A 16,897-nucleotide genomic window follows, 5' to 3' on the forward strand; every position below is an offset into this window, starting at 1 on the left:
TGGACACTACTTAAGTATTTTTACTTTCTACATAAAAGTACATTTTTAAGTATTTTATATATTATATATATTATATTTTTATCATTGATTTTCTTTGGAAAACATACATTCCAAAGCATATTATCATAATTTTTACTCCAATGCATTTCATAATTTCAAGTTTTTGGTTTATATTTAATATTTAAGTACATTAAACATCTAGGGGCGGTTTCCCGGACCAGGATTAGCTTAATCCAGGACTAAGCCTTAGTTAAATTAGGAAATATAACTAGTTTTAACAAACATGCCTTACTAAAAACATTACCTTGTGTGCATTTTGAGGTAAAACAAAGGCCTGAAGCTATTTTGGGGATTTTCGCCTGGATTTGGCCTACCCAATTTCAAAAGCTTCCCATACCCACATGCAGAGGTTTACATACAAATGTTTGGTATCATTTTACAGGAAACCCTTTGAAATTACATAAAGCACTGTTGAAAGTGCTAAACATGGTTGTATGTGATGTCAGTCCTCTAATAAACACAAAAATAAATAGGCGCTTTTTGATGTTTTTTTTCTAAAGTTTTTATTTAAAAGTGTATAACTCTGGCCCTGAGTGCCTCAGCTCCCTGCAGACAGTTTTGTTTGATTCCAGCAATAGCCAGCTTACAGAGGAAAAAGTATTTTTTTCTCTATCATAATAAATGCAAAAGTTATTTTACTCCAACTGATGGGAGGATTAATACGCTTATGGAGTACAATTTCTGCCAAAAAACATTTGAAGTGCTCCCATAACCACATACAGTGGAATAAATGCAATATCTTTATATCATTTTGCAGAAAACCCTTTGAAGTTACATAAATATTTGCTGTTTGTGACAAATATTGTTAGTTATGTGGTTTTTCATATGATAAAACACCAAATTTTCTTTTTTTAAGTTGTAAATACTGCCTCTGATAGTGTATAACTCTGGTTCTGAGTGCTCTAGCAGACTGCAGACAGTTCTGGTTGTTACCAGCAGCAGACAGTAAACACCCAAAAAAAGAATGATCTCTTTAGCATGTCGCAATCAAAAGTTATTTTCATTTTACTGAAGTGTCCGAAAATACATTTTTCATATAAATATTAATTTTTTGTTTTGGACATATAATAAATAACAAGGGATTATTCATGCACACAACCTAAGAAAATGCTGTGAATTGACTCATTTTTTAGAGTAGGACCTAAGAGAAAAGATGGTGTATCATTTGTGGCTATCTGTGCTATCTGAGGCAGTCCACACTCAATTTTCCCATATGTTTACAAAAGACGATTTTTTACCTTATTATTCATTCAACTATTGTTGGATATGTGTTGATAATAGAACAAAAATAACGCTGTAGCCTTATTCCTGAGAATGAGAGCTTTCATTTGATATAAGACTTGCCCATGTTTGTCATACTTGAAAAATATGAAATATGTGAATATTAAATCATATAAAAAATTATGGGGGGGGTGATAGTGTAAATTAAGTGTAAATAACTTTCTTACAGTAAAAGATTTCTCAAAGTGATGCATATCTGGAGAAAGTAGAGAGTCTAAGCTTTCAAACAGTATCTCATATGTGTTACTGGGGTCCATGATGGACCATTAAAGATTAAAAGAATATTTTATTTGAGTCAAAATACGAAATTTTGTACCCGGGACTGGGTCCTCAGGGTTTAAGAGGTTAAGATATGTCAGTGCAAGCTGTTTTCAGTTTGGAGAGCTCTTAAAAGTGTTTAAATCTAGAACTAGTCTAATCCCTGTCCGGGAAACCGCCCCATAGTTTTTTTTACTTTTACTTAAGTAAAAAGTACTTTTGTACTTTTACTACACAATTTTTATGTAATTAGGTATTAAATAAATGTTAATATGCAATATAAAAGGAATACACAGATTATATGCTTTAGAATGTAGTGAAAATTTTTTAGTAAAGTATTTTTTCCCATGACAAACACACTAATAAAGCACAGATGCTTGGAAAATTTACTTAAAATACTCAAGTAGTGTCCGCCTCTGTTTATTTGTTTAATCTTAATGTCATGACCATTACACAACACTACAATATCAGAAAACTGAGAACTCGTGCAAAATGGACAAGTATGTTTTAGGTCCAATAACAGGTAATAATAACAATAATTCTGTAAAATAAGCTACTACTGATAGAAACTTTAAACGGATGAATTTTGTTTTTTTAAGTTAAACATGCGAATGTGCTATTAAATATTTGAAATATTCTTTAAAAAAATAGTTTAGGTCAAAAACTTGTTCAACTGACAAAAGTTTTTGAAAACACCGTTCTATGGCATTGTGAAGTGACTTTGTTTTTAATAGTACATTTAATTTGTTCCCTTCATAAAACGTCTACAAAACTGTGGTTTTCCTGCACTGGATGTTTTTTGCTAATGCACGCATCTAACCTTAAACAGCAGGGTACTTACAGGAAACCAGAAGAAAAACCCACGCCTTGAGGTTAGACACCAGTGTTTTAGTTTCATTGCATTAAAACATTACTTTCTTTTTCAACTGTCCTGGTATCCCTACATGATGTATATATTCAATGAAGAATTTTTTATTGTGCATTTAAACAATTGTTAACATTATTCAGTAATTCACTTGCCTCTCCAATGCAACATTGTTTTCTTTCTTCTTTAACTCAGATTAAAGGTTATAGATCAGTGATTCATGTGCACCTTCAGTCCTCAGACCCCTCCCAAAAAGTTTTAGATGTCTCATAATAATAAAACACCTTTTCAACTCATCAGTCCCCTTTTACAATGTTTAAATATCTTTGTAATTACTATGACAAGCTGATGAGTGAAAATATTTTGGGAGGGGGCCCGATGACTGCGGCTTGGAAATGGATATGAACACAGATTTGTAGCATTTATGGGTGTTGTAAGATGTATGAAATAAAAAGAAACTTAATATAAAACAAAATTACTTTTAAAAGATTTTTTCCAACATTTGATACGAACATTTGATTTCCTAACAGCTTACGTCAGCGCAAATGCTTCTAAAAAAACTGTCAGGGTTTACTGAAGACATGCAGTGAAAAATTAACACTGAAAAAGTGTGGACATTTTGCGAATGACCTTATTTCATATGCATTTGTAGAAGTTTTCCTTTGAGACACAAAAAATGATGGGAGAAAAGTATTTAAATGAATCACAGATAACTAACAAGAGACAACAACAGCATAAAGTCAGCAGAACAGTTACACAATAATCCTTTTAATAATACGTTTTACGTGCCCACATCCCGGGAACATTCAAATCCTTTGTTCAAGTTTGTTCAAAGTTAAATAAAGTTTAAGGTAACACTTTATTTTACAGTGTCTTTGTTACATATGTTACATGTAATTATTATAGTAATAACAGTTCATTATGCATAATTACATGCAACTAATCCTAAACCAAACCCTATTCCTAACCTCAACTCTACAGTAAGTACATGTTGTTGATGATTATTACTTGATACTTAAATATATAATTACAATGTAACAGTGATGCCTTAAAATAAAGTGTAACCAAGTTTAAAAATAAAGTCTTTATCTTTAAAGAATAAAATAACAGCGTCATGCAAAGCATTCTGGGAACCAGAAATCATCATCAACTTTTTTCTGTTTTTTTGCTTCAGATTTTGTTTCCCAGAATGCTTTGCTTGATGCTGTTATTTTAGTTTTACTCTGTAAAGACAAAGACTTGTAAATGTTTAATATTCATTTAACTTTGAACAAACTCTTGCCAGTAAATAACATACATTTAAAACTACGGTAAGTTACCGGCAACCAGCTGCAAGCAACACTGTAATTTCTACCATAAAAAATGTATACTGTAAATTTTCTAGACAAACACTTGAATATCTAATTCCAGTAAACAAATAATAGGTTAACAAATGACTAAACTACTTTACAAATAAATTTACTCTTTCTACTAAAAAGCCTTAACTTACATTTTAAAATTAGATTTTGTACAATGCAACATAGTCATTTAGAAGTAACCAATTGGGCAGCAGTTTGACAGTCAAGGTTACCACATGTTTACTGTGGTCATTTAGGTCTGTGTATTTACTGTAAATGTTCACAGAAATCTCAGTAGGCGTGTTGTGGGTGGGTTTATTTCACGAGGATACAGAAGAGTGTCATGCAAGAATTTTAATGTAAACAATGGACTGTTCCTGGAATTTCAAACTCCATTTCCTCCACTTCCTTTTTAATATTTATAAAATAGGTAGAAAGGAGTTTGGACCCATGTTGGCTTAGTTTGACTCCAGGTGCCACCCTGTGGCAACAACATTTACACCAATACTCTATTTAGACCGTTTTAAATGTCTTTTTTCTGATGAACACAAAAGAAAAAAATTGGATTATTGCTACTATACAGCTGGAGGAAACCACTTGACTTCCATAATATTTGTTTATCCTACTATGGAACTATTGTGATGATAATAAAGATAATATAATAATAAAGAAGATATTTAATAAGCATACAGTTAACAGTTCCCATTGAATTCTATAAAATTTGTTTTTTTTCTACTATGGAAGTCAATAGTTTCCATTTATCAAAATATATTGTGTGAGCATTAGACAAAAAGTAATTCATACAGGCCTCACAACATGAGAATGACAAATGATGACCGAATTTTCATTATGGGGTAAACTATCCCTTTAATGTCCAGTTGCTAGTTGCAACATATAGTGCTGAAACATTTATTACAATAAGGCAGATTTACTGTAAATGCACTTACAAGTATAAAATGGCATAAACCCCAAACATTTGTTTGTGTACGTTCTTATTGTAGTTTGAAAACATGGCTGCTGTGAATGTCATCCATCTCCATGTGTGATGTATAACAATACTTGAGCTGAAGAAACAGGAGGTCACATCAGGTGACTCATAAAACTTGAACAGAAGTAAACATGCAGGCATACAGACATCTAGTCAACCATCAGAAATTCAGTATGTGCATATCTGATTTTTTTTAGATATGACTTTAGATAAACTTGTCTCTGCACCTGATAAACCAATTCAGTGTCAAAGCATCTTAATAGTAAAGTTTCATTAATAATTATTTGATAAAAAATTAAATGACATTTAAAGGCACAATTTTTTGTCACTTAAAGGTCGCTACACAACAGCAATGGCCGCAGCTTGATGAAATGATCGGAGTTGCAGTCTTCACTCAAAAAAAATATTTTTGCACCTTGTCTGAGTAACTTAAATGAAACAAGTTAATACAACACAATTTTTTATTTTTTTTGTCTCAACCTATTTTTATAATGTTCAATCTGCTTAAATTTAAAAAAAATTACATGAACTTAATCGTTTTATATTGGGACCACATTAATGATTTTTGTTGCTATTACTTACTGGGCCGTGAATCTGTATTTCCCAGCATGCTTTGCATGCAACTGCCTTTGGAGAGTCTTTTTTAAATTAAGTGTTATTTTATGCATTTTTAGGTAAAGAGAAAGACTTTATAGGGGCGGTTTCACAGACAAGGATAAGACTAGTCCTAGACTAAAGTAAATGTAAGAGCTGTCCAAACTGAAAACTACTTGCACTGACATATCTTAAAATACACCAGTGCCCTTTATTTTCCCTCAACATGCACACAAGTAATGTTTTTATTAAGATGTTTGTTCAAACTTGTTATATTTCCTAATTAATAACTAAGGATTAGTCCTGGCTTAAGCCAATCCCTGTCCGGGAAACCACCCCATAGTGTTTAATGTTGGTTTATCTTATTGATTTAGAAGAGTTTGTGTTATATTTTTACAAATTATTTGGTTACCATCGTGCAGAAGAGTGGTGCTTGTGGTTAAGTTAAGGATGTGACATATGTACTTTTTTAACTGTGTTAATGCCTGTTTGAAGATCAATCTCTTCTCACATGTTCATCCAATGTGTCATTAGCATGCTAACGTGTGCTTATGCTAATTAGTATAGAAACTGACTATTGGTTTATATAGGCTTTATTTGTTTGAATGAACTTGTTTTGTCTTTGTTGAACAGACCAGAATTAATTGTGTGGAAAAGTTTTCCTTAACTGAATTAAGTTTATTGAACAATATATTTTTATGACCAATGAAAATATATTTAAGTTGGTGCAACAAAAGATTATTTGTTTAAATTAACTTATTGTATTTTTGTTGTACAAGCCAAAACTAATTTCGTGGAAAAGTTTTCCTTAATTCAATTATGTTGAATGAACAAACAATTTTTTTGAGTGTTGATCTACAACGCTGATATGAATCAATCTGACTTTCGAATCATGTTCATGGATGATGTACTCAAATAAAGTTTCATAACCGCGCATTGTAATGTAAGCCCACATTGTGGCTGGATAGAAGAAGTCACAACAAAGCGGAGTGCTAGACGTCGCTACTTCTGCAATTCAACAGATTTGAGTATTGCCTTACAAAAGCAGTAACTTTGTTTTTGGTTGAAAATAATTTATATTTTTGGGACATTTATCATGTGGATAAGTAGCTTGAGTCAATTTCGTTATTTTTTTCAAGAAAATAACCATCAAGAGCAGTGACGTCTGGTGATTTCTTTTTCGAGGGCGCACGATGCAAAGTCGCAACATGATCTCACAGAAAGTCGTGTTATGGTCACACAAAATTTGATTAATTTATTCTGTGTCTATGACACGAAATTCAGCTTTGCCTTGAGCACGAATGTCTTTTTCGTGTCACCCGCACAAATTTCTATAAAGTATTTTGTGCCTGTGACATCACGACTTCTGCAATTCGCATATAGCACTACGATCAGCTATTGACATAAAAATCTGATAGAATAAGTTGACTAAATTTGGTTTAGTTATCACAGTGTCAACGTTTCAAAATATATTAATTTTGTAACCAAGTCAAAGCAGCTCAACAGAGAACATTGGTGTCATCATCCAGCTCATGTAAAATGTGCATGGAGTAAATAATCCACATCATTTTCAGTAGGTCAAACTTTTATTAATGCACAATTAAAATGAAAAAAAATATGCCTTAACTTTGACATTTACAGCTAAGTGAATAATAATGTTAGTGAAATACATTAATGATTCTCAACCCAGTCCTGGTGCCCGCAACACATTCAATATGTCTCTCTCATCTAACACATGCACCTTGTTAATAGAGACTTCAAAACCTAAACGGAGTGGGAGAGAGAGATCCACACTGTAAAAGGGAAAATAACATTACTCCAATTGGTAACTTAAAATGTTACAAATTAACTTTTTACAGTGCAGGTCAAAGCTAAGAAGCTCTAAAATTGATTAAACATGTGAAATCATATGAAACGCTTCGGTAATGTGAAGTTTAGAAAGTGTCATATATAATCTGAGCAATAGTGAGCAGATTTTAAAGCACGGTACCAACCGTGTTTAAAAAAAACCCAACAACATTAGAAGCATTTGTATATGGTAATATTCATTAACTTATTGCAATCCAACCACAATATCTCTGATAATTATTGAAATGTGTTACTAAGCAATGGAAACAATGATGATGGTGATATACAAGACAATGATGGTAAGGCCAATACCAAGAGCGACATGGTTAAGGGTGAGAGCCATTTTGGAATTCTTTTCTGCTATCTGTGGTTGTCCGGTCATGTTAGCATTCCGAGTCTGGGAAAACAAATGGGAAATAACATGTTAACCACTTGTTTTTTAGATATGTACTGTATAAGTGAATTATGTAATACTACAGTAACAATGTTGCATAATTTAGTTACATTAGGTGACATATTATGCCAACAACCAACAAAGACATGCAGGCAGAGTAAACAATTAAACTGAATATACAGAAAGGATCTTCCAAGTGGATAATTATTAACTTCCCATTTTCGTCTCTAGAGCTGGACATAAAAGCTCATGATTTTTCAACAGAAAGTATTTCTTTTACAGAAACAGAAGCTGTTCTTTGTTTTTTATTGTTCCTCATTTGCAAACCACCTTCTATTCAAACATCCGCTTATGTGAATAATGCAAATACAAAAGCTTAGAAACTATTAACTGCAATCATAATGCATCTGCTGAATGTTTAACCTCTCATGTTAATAATTTATACAAGCATGTCTTGTTTTTTAAGCTTTCATTTGTCTCACCACAGGTATGAATAACCAATGGTTCATAACCAGTCTTGCAACTATCCAACCGTCCATGTTCTTGGATAAAAAAGACATCATATTATGTGGTTGAGTGGACGTTTCAATATCTTAACACGATAAACTCAACAAAGACAATTTGTCTGACGTTGTTAATAATTACTGACCTTGTTGACAAAGACCCATCTGAGGTTACAACAGATTTGAGTATTGCCTTACCAAAGCAGTTACTTTGTTTTTGGTTTGAAAATAAGTAATTGATATTTTTGGGACATTGAGACATTTATCATGTGAATAAGTATCTTGAGTCAATTTCGTAATTTTTTTCAAGAAAATAACCATCAAGAGCAGTGGCGGCTGGTGACTCCTTTTTTCAATTCAATTCAATTTTATTTATATAGCGCTTTTCACAATTGGTGATTGTTTCAAAGCAGCTTTACATTAATAGAAGCAGTGGAAAGCACAGAAAAACGACAGATAGCACAACATAATACACGATAGCACAAGCAGCTAAATTTGCTGCGGCTATGAATCAACATTATAAGCGTGCGTATTGCTAATGTAACGTAAAGAAGAGGGTGCTAAGTTAAGCCCAAGAAGGCTGCCTCCCCGGTTTGAAAAACCCCCTAGGAGAAAAAAAAACCCCAGGCTCAGCCGGGGAAGTAAAAAAAATAAAGTCCTAGGAGGGAAAAACCCTTGGGAGATATATTTATATATGCATTGAAACGATTAAGGAGATTAGGCGGAGGTTAAGCGGGTTCTGCCGGTGGTCGTTGGTCATGCATCAGCTGGGCACCTTTTTCAAGGGTGCACGATGCGAAGCTCGCAACATGATCTCACAGAAAGAAGTGTTATAGTCACGCAAAATTTTTATTAATCTGTTCGTGTCCATGGCTCGAAATTCTTTGCCTTGAGCACGAATGTCTTTTTTCATGTCACCCGCACAAATTTCCATAAATAGTTTTTGACTTTCTTTTTTGTGTCATTTTATTTCATTGTAATTTCTTCCTATTTCTAAATCATTGTCGCCTGGAGTTAGATTTGGGATGTACTTTCATGTATTGGTTTCTACATGTTTTTCTTCTGCTTTTAAAACTATTCTCGCTTGGCGTTGCAGTTAGAGCTGGAGTTTGGGTTCGGATGTCTACAAATGTATCAGAAAGTGATTCTAACCTCAACCCCAAGCGACAACGGTAAGAAAATAGGAAAAACAATGAGAAAACTATACATATAAAATGAAACGATAAAGAAAGTTGTGCAACAGACACGAAAAAATATTTATAGAAATTCATGACACGAAAAAAGCTGAATTTCGTGCCATGGACACGAATAAATGTATCAAATTTTGCGTGACTATAACACGACTTTTCGTGACATCATTCTGGAAGTTCGTCACAACATGTATTTAGCTCGTCATGTGTGTGGCTCGTCATTTCAAAACACGTGTTCGGCCATCATGTAAATCACGTGCATCACGTGTCCCGTCAAAACAAGTGCCACGCGTCTAAAGGGTTTAAGATAAAAGTTACGCTCACTCTGCCAGATACTCGCTTAATCTCATGAGTAATCAGAGTTTAGTGTTAAATAGGCTTTATGCCCAGCTGCACCACCTCCCGAACCTCAGCCAGCTCCTTGTTTCCTGTCTGCCATTATTGGACAAACTGATTAATCCAGGTGTGCCCGACCTCAGTAGTCACAACAACAATATCAGACACACCGGGACTAATCAGCCTGTCCAACAATGGCAGACAGGAAACAAGGAGCCGGCCGAAGCCCAGGAAGCAGTGCAGCTGGGCACAAAGCCCATTAGTGTCTTGTGAGTATTTAGTGAATGTGAGCGTCTCTTTCATCACAAACCGAGTGTGCAGCAGGCACCCATTTTGACAAAACACATGATGCACATGGTTCAAATTACGCAACAATCACATTGTGCAATGACAAATTTTCACCCATCAAAAGAGAAGTCACCAACCACCACTGATCATAAGAAAAAATGTAGTGAACTGAAAGTTCCTAAAAAGTCTAAACTAAACAGTATTTTTTTCTCAGTTCCACAATCAAGCGAATTAAGGACAAAAAAGTCATGAGTACCAACTAATATTTTTGTCACCACATGCAAAACAACTTCTGAATCAGACATGATGCTGAGAATGTAGAAATACTGGAAGTTTTATTTCTATATTTCTAAATATATTCATAATGTAAAGAACATTCTGTAAAAAATAACTTGATCAATATAAAAAATACCAATAATTGAAACCAATGATTGAAATCAAACTTTGATGTTACTAATCTCATAATTAGAAAATTAAACTTTACATAAACTAGTAAACTTTAGCCTTGTTTTTCTATTAATGATATATGTAATTAAATTCATTTAACAGATGTTGTGTTTTTTAAAACACTTTGTTTAACAGTTTGACAAAGTGACCTTATCCCAAGGAAGGACACATTAAATTACATGTATTTTACAAGTATAAAGCATGCATTTAAACTAATTCTAATTAAGTTTTATAAAAAAGCAAGCACAAATATATAAATTGTCTTTAGATTTAACCTTTTAGATATTTTCATTATTTTTTTTTCATTAAAAAAAGTGTTTTTATGTGACATATTTTTATTCCCATATTTTACAAATTACAAGGTTCCCACACCTTAGTTAACTTCAAATTCAAGGACCTTTCAAGGAATTTCCAGGTCCAATACCCTCAAATTCAAGGATTAAATGTGAGGACACATTTCAAGTGAGAGCAAGGTTAACTGGTGTTACCTTTAAAGATACATTGTTACAGTTCCCTTTCAAGGGAACTTGCGCTGCGTCACTGTGGTGACACTTTGGGGACGCCTCCAGTGGTAAGTGCGTCTGAATGTGTATATCAAATTCAAGCACCAATAGTCAAGACAGGGTGACGCGGGAGTCAGGAAGTATATCGCTATCTGAAATATTGCTAAAGACGGCGTTACAGGGACGCAGGAATTATGGCAAAGGAGACGCAGCGCCTCGCTCCCTTCTTAGGGAACAACAATTACATACGTAACCAGAGATGTTTTCATGTGTCAAACACAACTATGCAAAAAAACATTTTGGTATGAATCAACATTCACATACAGAAGATATAAGCATTTAAAGCGAACAGTTTAGCACCTGTGCTTAAAAAGTCTAGAATTTTTATGATATTATCATACACAGGGAATAATATGGATTTTTTTCCAGAAAACTTCTTGCATAAAATAGATTCAAGCACTTTCTATGACCTGTATCTATGTGTGTATATTTTTAAAAACTTCCCAGAGCCTTGAATTTTTTCCCCCAGATTCACAAACTTTCAAGGATTTCAAGGACCCGTGGGAACCCTGGAATTAGTGTTATATTAACATGATTTTAGTGTAAATGCTGTGAAGAATCTTTATGATTATCAATTAACTCATTTAATCCCAAATTTTTCCAAGAGCCGCTAGGTGTTTTCAGCAAACAGTTTCTGTAAAGTTTCAGCTCAAAATACTCCACAGATCTTTCATTAATGTTGAACATGGCCATGTGTGGCACCAATGAAAAACAGGCCATATTTGTGTGCGTTTCTTTAAAGGCAAAAAAAGCTTTTGTTCCCCTCCCGTATGCAAAGTAGGGGTAGAGTGCTTACACATGTGCTTTGGACTACATCAAAACATCCGTCTCTGGCAGAAGGTTGAACTACGACCTCATAAAGCTGAGTCTGCATGTGAGCGGTCATGGGTGGGGTGTAATCAGTGTGACATCACATTGATAGGGAATCCCCAACAGCCATATAGGGGGGCTGAAACTCATTTGTATAACACAATAAAGAGGTAATAAATCCCATATACTTACAGAGATGGAGTAAATGAGAGCAGCAATGCCCAGAGGTAAACAACAGCACAGCATGGTAAAGATGGAGTAACCCAGGTAATCTGGCAGAGGACTGACCAGCGGAGCGGCGGTCACATAAACCGTCGGCTGTACAACGACTGCATTATATCCAGGATAAGGCCCTTGGCCGTATGGGCCGACTGGACCTACATATGGCTGATAGGCAAAAGTGTTCCCTGGAGGAGGATATCCAGTGTTAGGATACTGAGAGGGATCCTGGTATGGTGGTGGTGGTGGTGCGTTCGGCTGTAAAAACCCTGATTTATCAGACTTATCCAAGTCCGCCATACTGTAGGATTATTCAGAGTCTCACACCGAGATGATTTCTTGTTGTTGTGCTGTGCTGAGATGGTTTACACGGTTTTGTAAACTCTGCCAAACAGGAAACAAGCTCCTTTTGTGGTCACACGAAAATGACTATGTATCTGTCACAGGGTGAGTAACAAAAATATATTTAGCTCCTTGTGTTTAAAATGGACACAGCATTTACATTAAACCTTTTATCTGATTCACACATAGAGGATTTAGCTCTCCGATTACCGATCTCTGGGCTTGTCTTGTATACACAGTTTAAGGGTCAAAAGCAAACAGAGTCCTAATTTATCATGCACTTACTGAATATCTTTAAAATGAATAAAAAACAGGGCAAATATAACTTCTACCAGGGGTCTACACGGCGTCAAAGAAATTTTTCATACGAATGATCCATACTAATGATTTGCTGCCATCTGCTGATACTTTTGTGTGACAAATATTGTTTAGATTAGGGATGTTCATGATGACCAGTTAACCGTTAACCGAAGGTATATTAACAGTTATCCGTTGAATGCGGAAACTAATTGGAAGCCAATGTAAACTGTATAAGACAAGGTTATGTGGGAGGATTTCTTAGTATGTGTTAGCTTGCTGCCGAATTTTGAATGTATTGGAGCTTTTTTAAAGATGTTGATGGTAAACCATAAAAAAAAGTGTGTTACAGTAATCTAGTCGGGAGGTAAGGAAAGCATGGACAAGGGTCTCTGCATCATTGATATTTAAGAAGCGTAATCGGGCGATATTTCGAAGATAAAAAAAGGCAGATTTTGTAAGATGAGGAGACGTGAAAGACACAGATGAATCGAACACTATGCCATGGTTTTTAATAGTGGTTGAAGGTCTGACATGACAGCCAGCATTATTGCAATTTATGACCCATCTGGACCTCTCAAGAGCGTACTTATTATTGCTAATTATCTGAAATGCTTATAATTTATTCAAGACAGACAGATATTTTTACATAAAACATTCTATCTAAAATATTTATTAGTGTTCGACCAATATGTTTTTTTTATGGCTGATGCCAATATTATGAAAGCTGTATTGGTGATATGAGGCCGATATAACACAAATGTTATTACAGTAAATAAGAGAATTGGTGAAACTAAAAACATTTGTTAGGCATAACATTTCTAAATATACCCTTTTAAAGGAAAACACCACAGTTTTTCAATAATTTACTATGTTCTTACCTCAACAACGAATTAATACCTATTAGGGTTGCATTGATTAATCGTAATTAAACTATTGCAGAATAAAGGTTTTTCATTTAAGATTTACATCATATAATATGTGTCTGAACTGTGTATATAAATATGCACACATTAATGTATCATTTTAAGAAAAAAAATACATTTATGCTGACGCGATACACAAATGTTTTGGTGTACTAGGTAATCTATGTGTTGTTTTTTGCTTGTTATCTAAAACAAAGTTCTTTAAATGTAGTTTGTTATTTATTCTTAGCGGAGTTAACCGGAAGTTACGTGCGGACCACGGCAGCCGCTTGTTTATGTTGTTACTGCTGAAACGGTCGATAAATTATACATAAATATACAAATGTATATACACATGTAAACATTTCTTAAATATATACATGCATGTGTGTGTGTGTGTGTGTGTGTGTGTGTGTGTGTGTGTGTGTGTGTGTTTATTTATACAATGTTATTATACACAGTTCATACACATATTATATGATGTAAAGAAAAACCTTTATTCTGCAACAGATTAATCACGATTAATCGTTATGCAACCCTAATACCAATCTTTTTTCAATGCACGCACTTAATCTTTGTTCAGAGCATTGTGAATGTGTTCATGTTTTCCCTATTTAAAGACTGTTACATGTCACACTTAGTTTGCAGCACTTCGACCTCGGCGAGAAGTAACATCATCACTCCTGACTACTCCCTATCACACTCAAACTTCTGTCAATATTACTGCGCCCAAGGTCAAAGTGCTGCAATTTAAGTGCTCTTCCGCCATACAATATAGATCTCATTTTTATCTGCTAAAAAAATGTTTTATTTTGTGCCATCATACTTACTTGTGTAACAGTTTTTAAATAGGGAAAACATGAAAGTGTTCGGCGGCTCCCAAATCCATCCCTGCCCGGATCCCAAGGAACGAATGGGGCCAGGCCAAACGCCAACACATTCACAACACGCCGCACAAAGCCCAAGTGTACGCATTATAAAAAGATAGATGAATTAAAATATACCTAATTGAGGTAAGAAGTAGAACATAGTAAAATTTTGAAAAAGGTTGGTGTTTTCCTTTAAAATGCTTATAACATATTTACAAGACATAATTATATTATATAATGTGAATCTGACATCTCACGGTACTGTTTGAATAAGTGTGTTGAACTAGTTTGTTGTTATGTGTAACACAACATAAAGTCATGTTAAAAAGTGACATTGACTTTTTTTCATTACAAACAACCAATTAAAGTAATAAAGAAATTTACTGCCCGGTTGAAAAGATTTATAAAAAAGATACAAATATCCAGCCCTGCAATATATTGGCCTATTACTAATATATATTGTGTGACCTTGTCTTTTTTTTTGTTATTTACCGTTTTCTACATAAACTATAATAAATAACATTCTGTGAAAATATAACCTTGATATCTTTAATATTGACTGAGTGAAGTCATGTCAAAGATTAATATTAAAATATGATGCTCTTAATATCATTATTAGATTAAGACTTTTGCCTGGATTTCACAGATAGGGGTCATACATCACTGCGTACCAAATGCTTAAGAAAAGTGTGCAAGACTAGTTTATGGTATTATTTAAAGGCTCACTGGTTACGGTTTCTAAATTTTGTGAAGTTCATTGGTGTACAGCGGATTACACTGAATTATTGTAAAATATAAAAAGCAAATATGAAAACGGCAATAATCCAGACAGCTTTGTGAGAGGACATATAAGTAAATCGGTCAGCAGAGGGCGCTGTTGGGTAGATGTTTTGCCTGCAAATTCTAGACGCTTCAGATATTGTTTTTATTGCTGATATAAGATAAACGTTTATTTATTGCGCTTTTATTTCGTTATTAAAAAAGACCTGTATTAAATGAATTATAACTGAAACATTTAACTCGTTCGTCTCATGCAGTCCATCTTGTATTTTTTACACATATCATCATCTTGTGGGTATGCGGCTTTTACAAGAACTCGGACAAAGTAAACGCTAAAGTTAACAAAACTGGTTATTACTTTGACAGTACTTAATTATTTCTTACCTTATGACTTCAGACGTCCAACAGCATATATCAGCAATGTTTGTCAAAGATGCCCATATGTTAGGCTAACGTTACACTCTTTTAACTATAACCTTATCCAGCAGTAGATAAGAACAAAGTATGATATTTACTGTGTATAAAACTAGAACCACGCCCTCTCTAAACCCGACAGTATAACATTAATAGAAAATTGTTTAATTATCTTCTTCTTTTTTATTTGTTTTCGTTTAGCTTCAAACTGCGTCTGCGACACAATCCGCATGCGCCATTTCACTAGGCAGCCACGCCCATAGACATTATATACGTAGACACCTCGTAGACTGATGCTGCGTCCGAAACAGCCTACTACTTACTATATAGTACGCGAAAAGCAGTAGGCGAGGCGAGTAGTATGTCCGAATACATAGTATTCGAAAAACAGTATGCGAAAAGTACCCGGATGACCTACTACTTCCGGCTAGATTTTGCAGTGTGCATACGATGGACGCTTCACTATCCCATGATGCCCCGGGAGAGGATTTATCCAACGAAGAAGACGAGGCATGCGGTTGTTTTCGCGCTGAAATGACATGACGTGATGACGACGTATATCACGTGATGTAGCAACATGGCGGATGTAGTACGTCCGAATCTCATTCATACTACCAGGATTCATACTATACAGTACCTACTGTTTTAACGGAAAGTAAGTAGGTACTTTATCTAATTCAGTACCTACTATACAGTATGCGATTTCGGACGCAGCCTGAGCTGCCTATTGGAGCTGACGTATCGCGCGGCCGCCATCTTGGATGGGTCTCCAGTGCGCCCCCTTGCATTCATTTCTAATGAGGAATAATCATAACTCCCCTAATTTTTACCGGATTTTCACACGGTTTGAGTTGTTATAAGGGCAGAGATTTAGTTATGATACAGGACGCTGTCACACATTGAAAAATACTGCTTTCATGCTAAAACACTTTGTATTATGCTCTTTAAGTATGGCATATTGACAGAGGCAGACACTACTTAAGTGTTTTACTTTCTACATAAAAGTAAATTTTCAAGTATCTGTATTTTATCAGTGTTTTTCTTTGGAAAACTTATATTCCAAAGCATATTATCATAATTTTTACTCCACTACATTTCATAATTTCAAGTTTTTGGTTTATATTTAATATTTAAGTACATTAAACATCTACCTTTTTACTTTTACTTAAGTATAAAGTACTTTAGTACACAATTTTTACAATTTTTATGTAATTTCTACGTTATTAGGTATTTTATGTAATTAGGTATTAAATTAATTTTTATATGAATTAATTGGCTGTGAGAATTTTCATTCCTAAATGGCGGCGGC

The 16,897-nt window shown here is 34.3% G+C and overlaps 1 protein-coding gene across 1 annotated transcript; it reads right to left on the minus strand.

The window, feature by feature from the left end:
• Positions 1–6,950: 6,950 nt before the first annotated feature.
• LOC129448675 (uncharacterized) lies at positions 6,951–15,799 on the minus strand. The gene is made up of 3 exons (XM_055211228.2): positions 15,559–15,799; positions 11,955–12,418; positions 6,951–7,628 (listed from the first exon to the last, which is right to left on the minus strand). Exons 2-3 carry the CDS (start codon positions 12,279–12,281, stop codon positions 7,485–7,487), a joined length of 471 nt encoding a protein of 156 aa, XP_055067203.2. The 5' UTR covers positions 12,282–12,418; positions 15,559–15,799; the 3' UTR covers positions 6,951–7,484.
• Positions 15,800–16,897: the final 1,098 nt, after the last annotated feature.

Source organism: Misgurnus anguillicaudatus, chromosome 10, assembly GCF_027580225.2.
Source record: "Misgurnus anguillicaudatus chromosome 10, ASM2758022v2, whole genome shotgun sequence".
In the NCBI taxonomy this organism is placed as follows: domain Eukaryota; kingdom Metazoa; phylum Chordata; class Actinopteri; order Cypriniformes; family Cobitidae; genus Misgurnus; species Misgurnus anguillicaudatus.

Bases quoted from the DNA above. Each gene is read 5' to 3' on its own strand.
- LOC129448675 (XM_055211228.2), bottom strand. From the start codon at position 12,281: ATGGCGGACTTGGATAAGTCTGATAAATCAGGGTTTTTACAGCCGAAC. The intron at 7,629-11,954 runs GTAAGTATATGG...TTGTTTTCCCAG, and splicing joins CTCTCATTTACTCCATCTCT to ACTCGGAATGCTAACATGAC.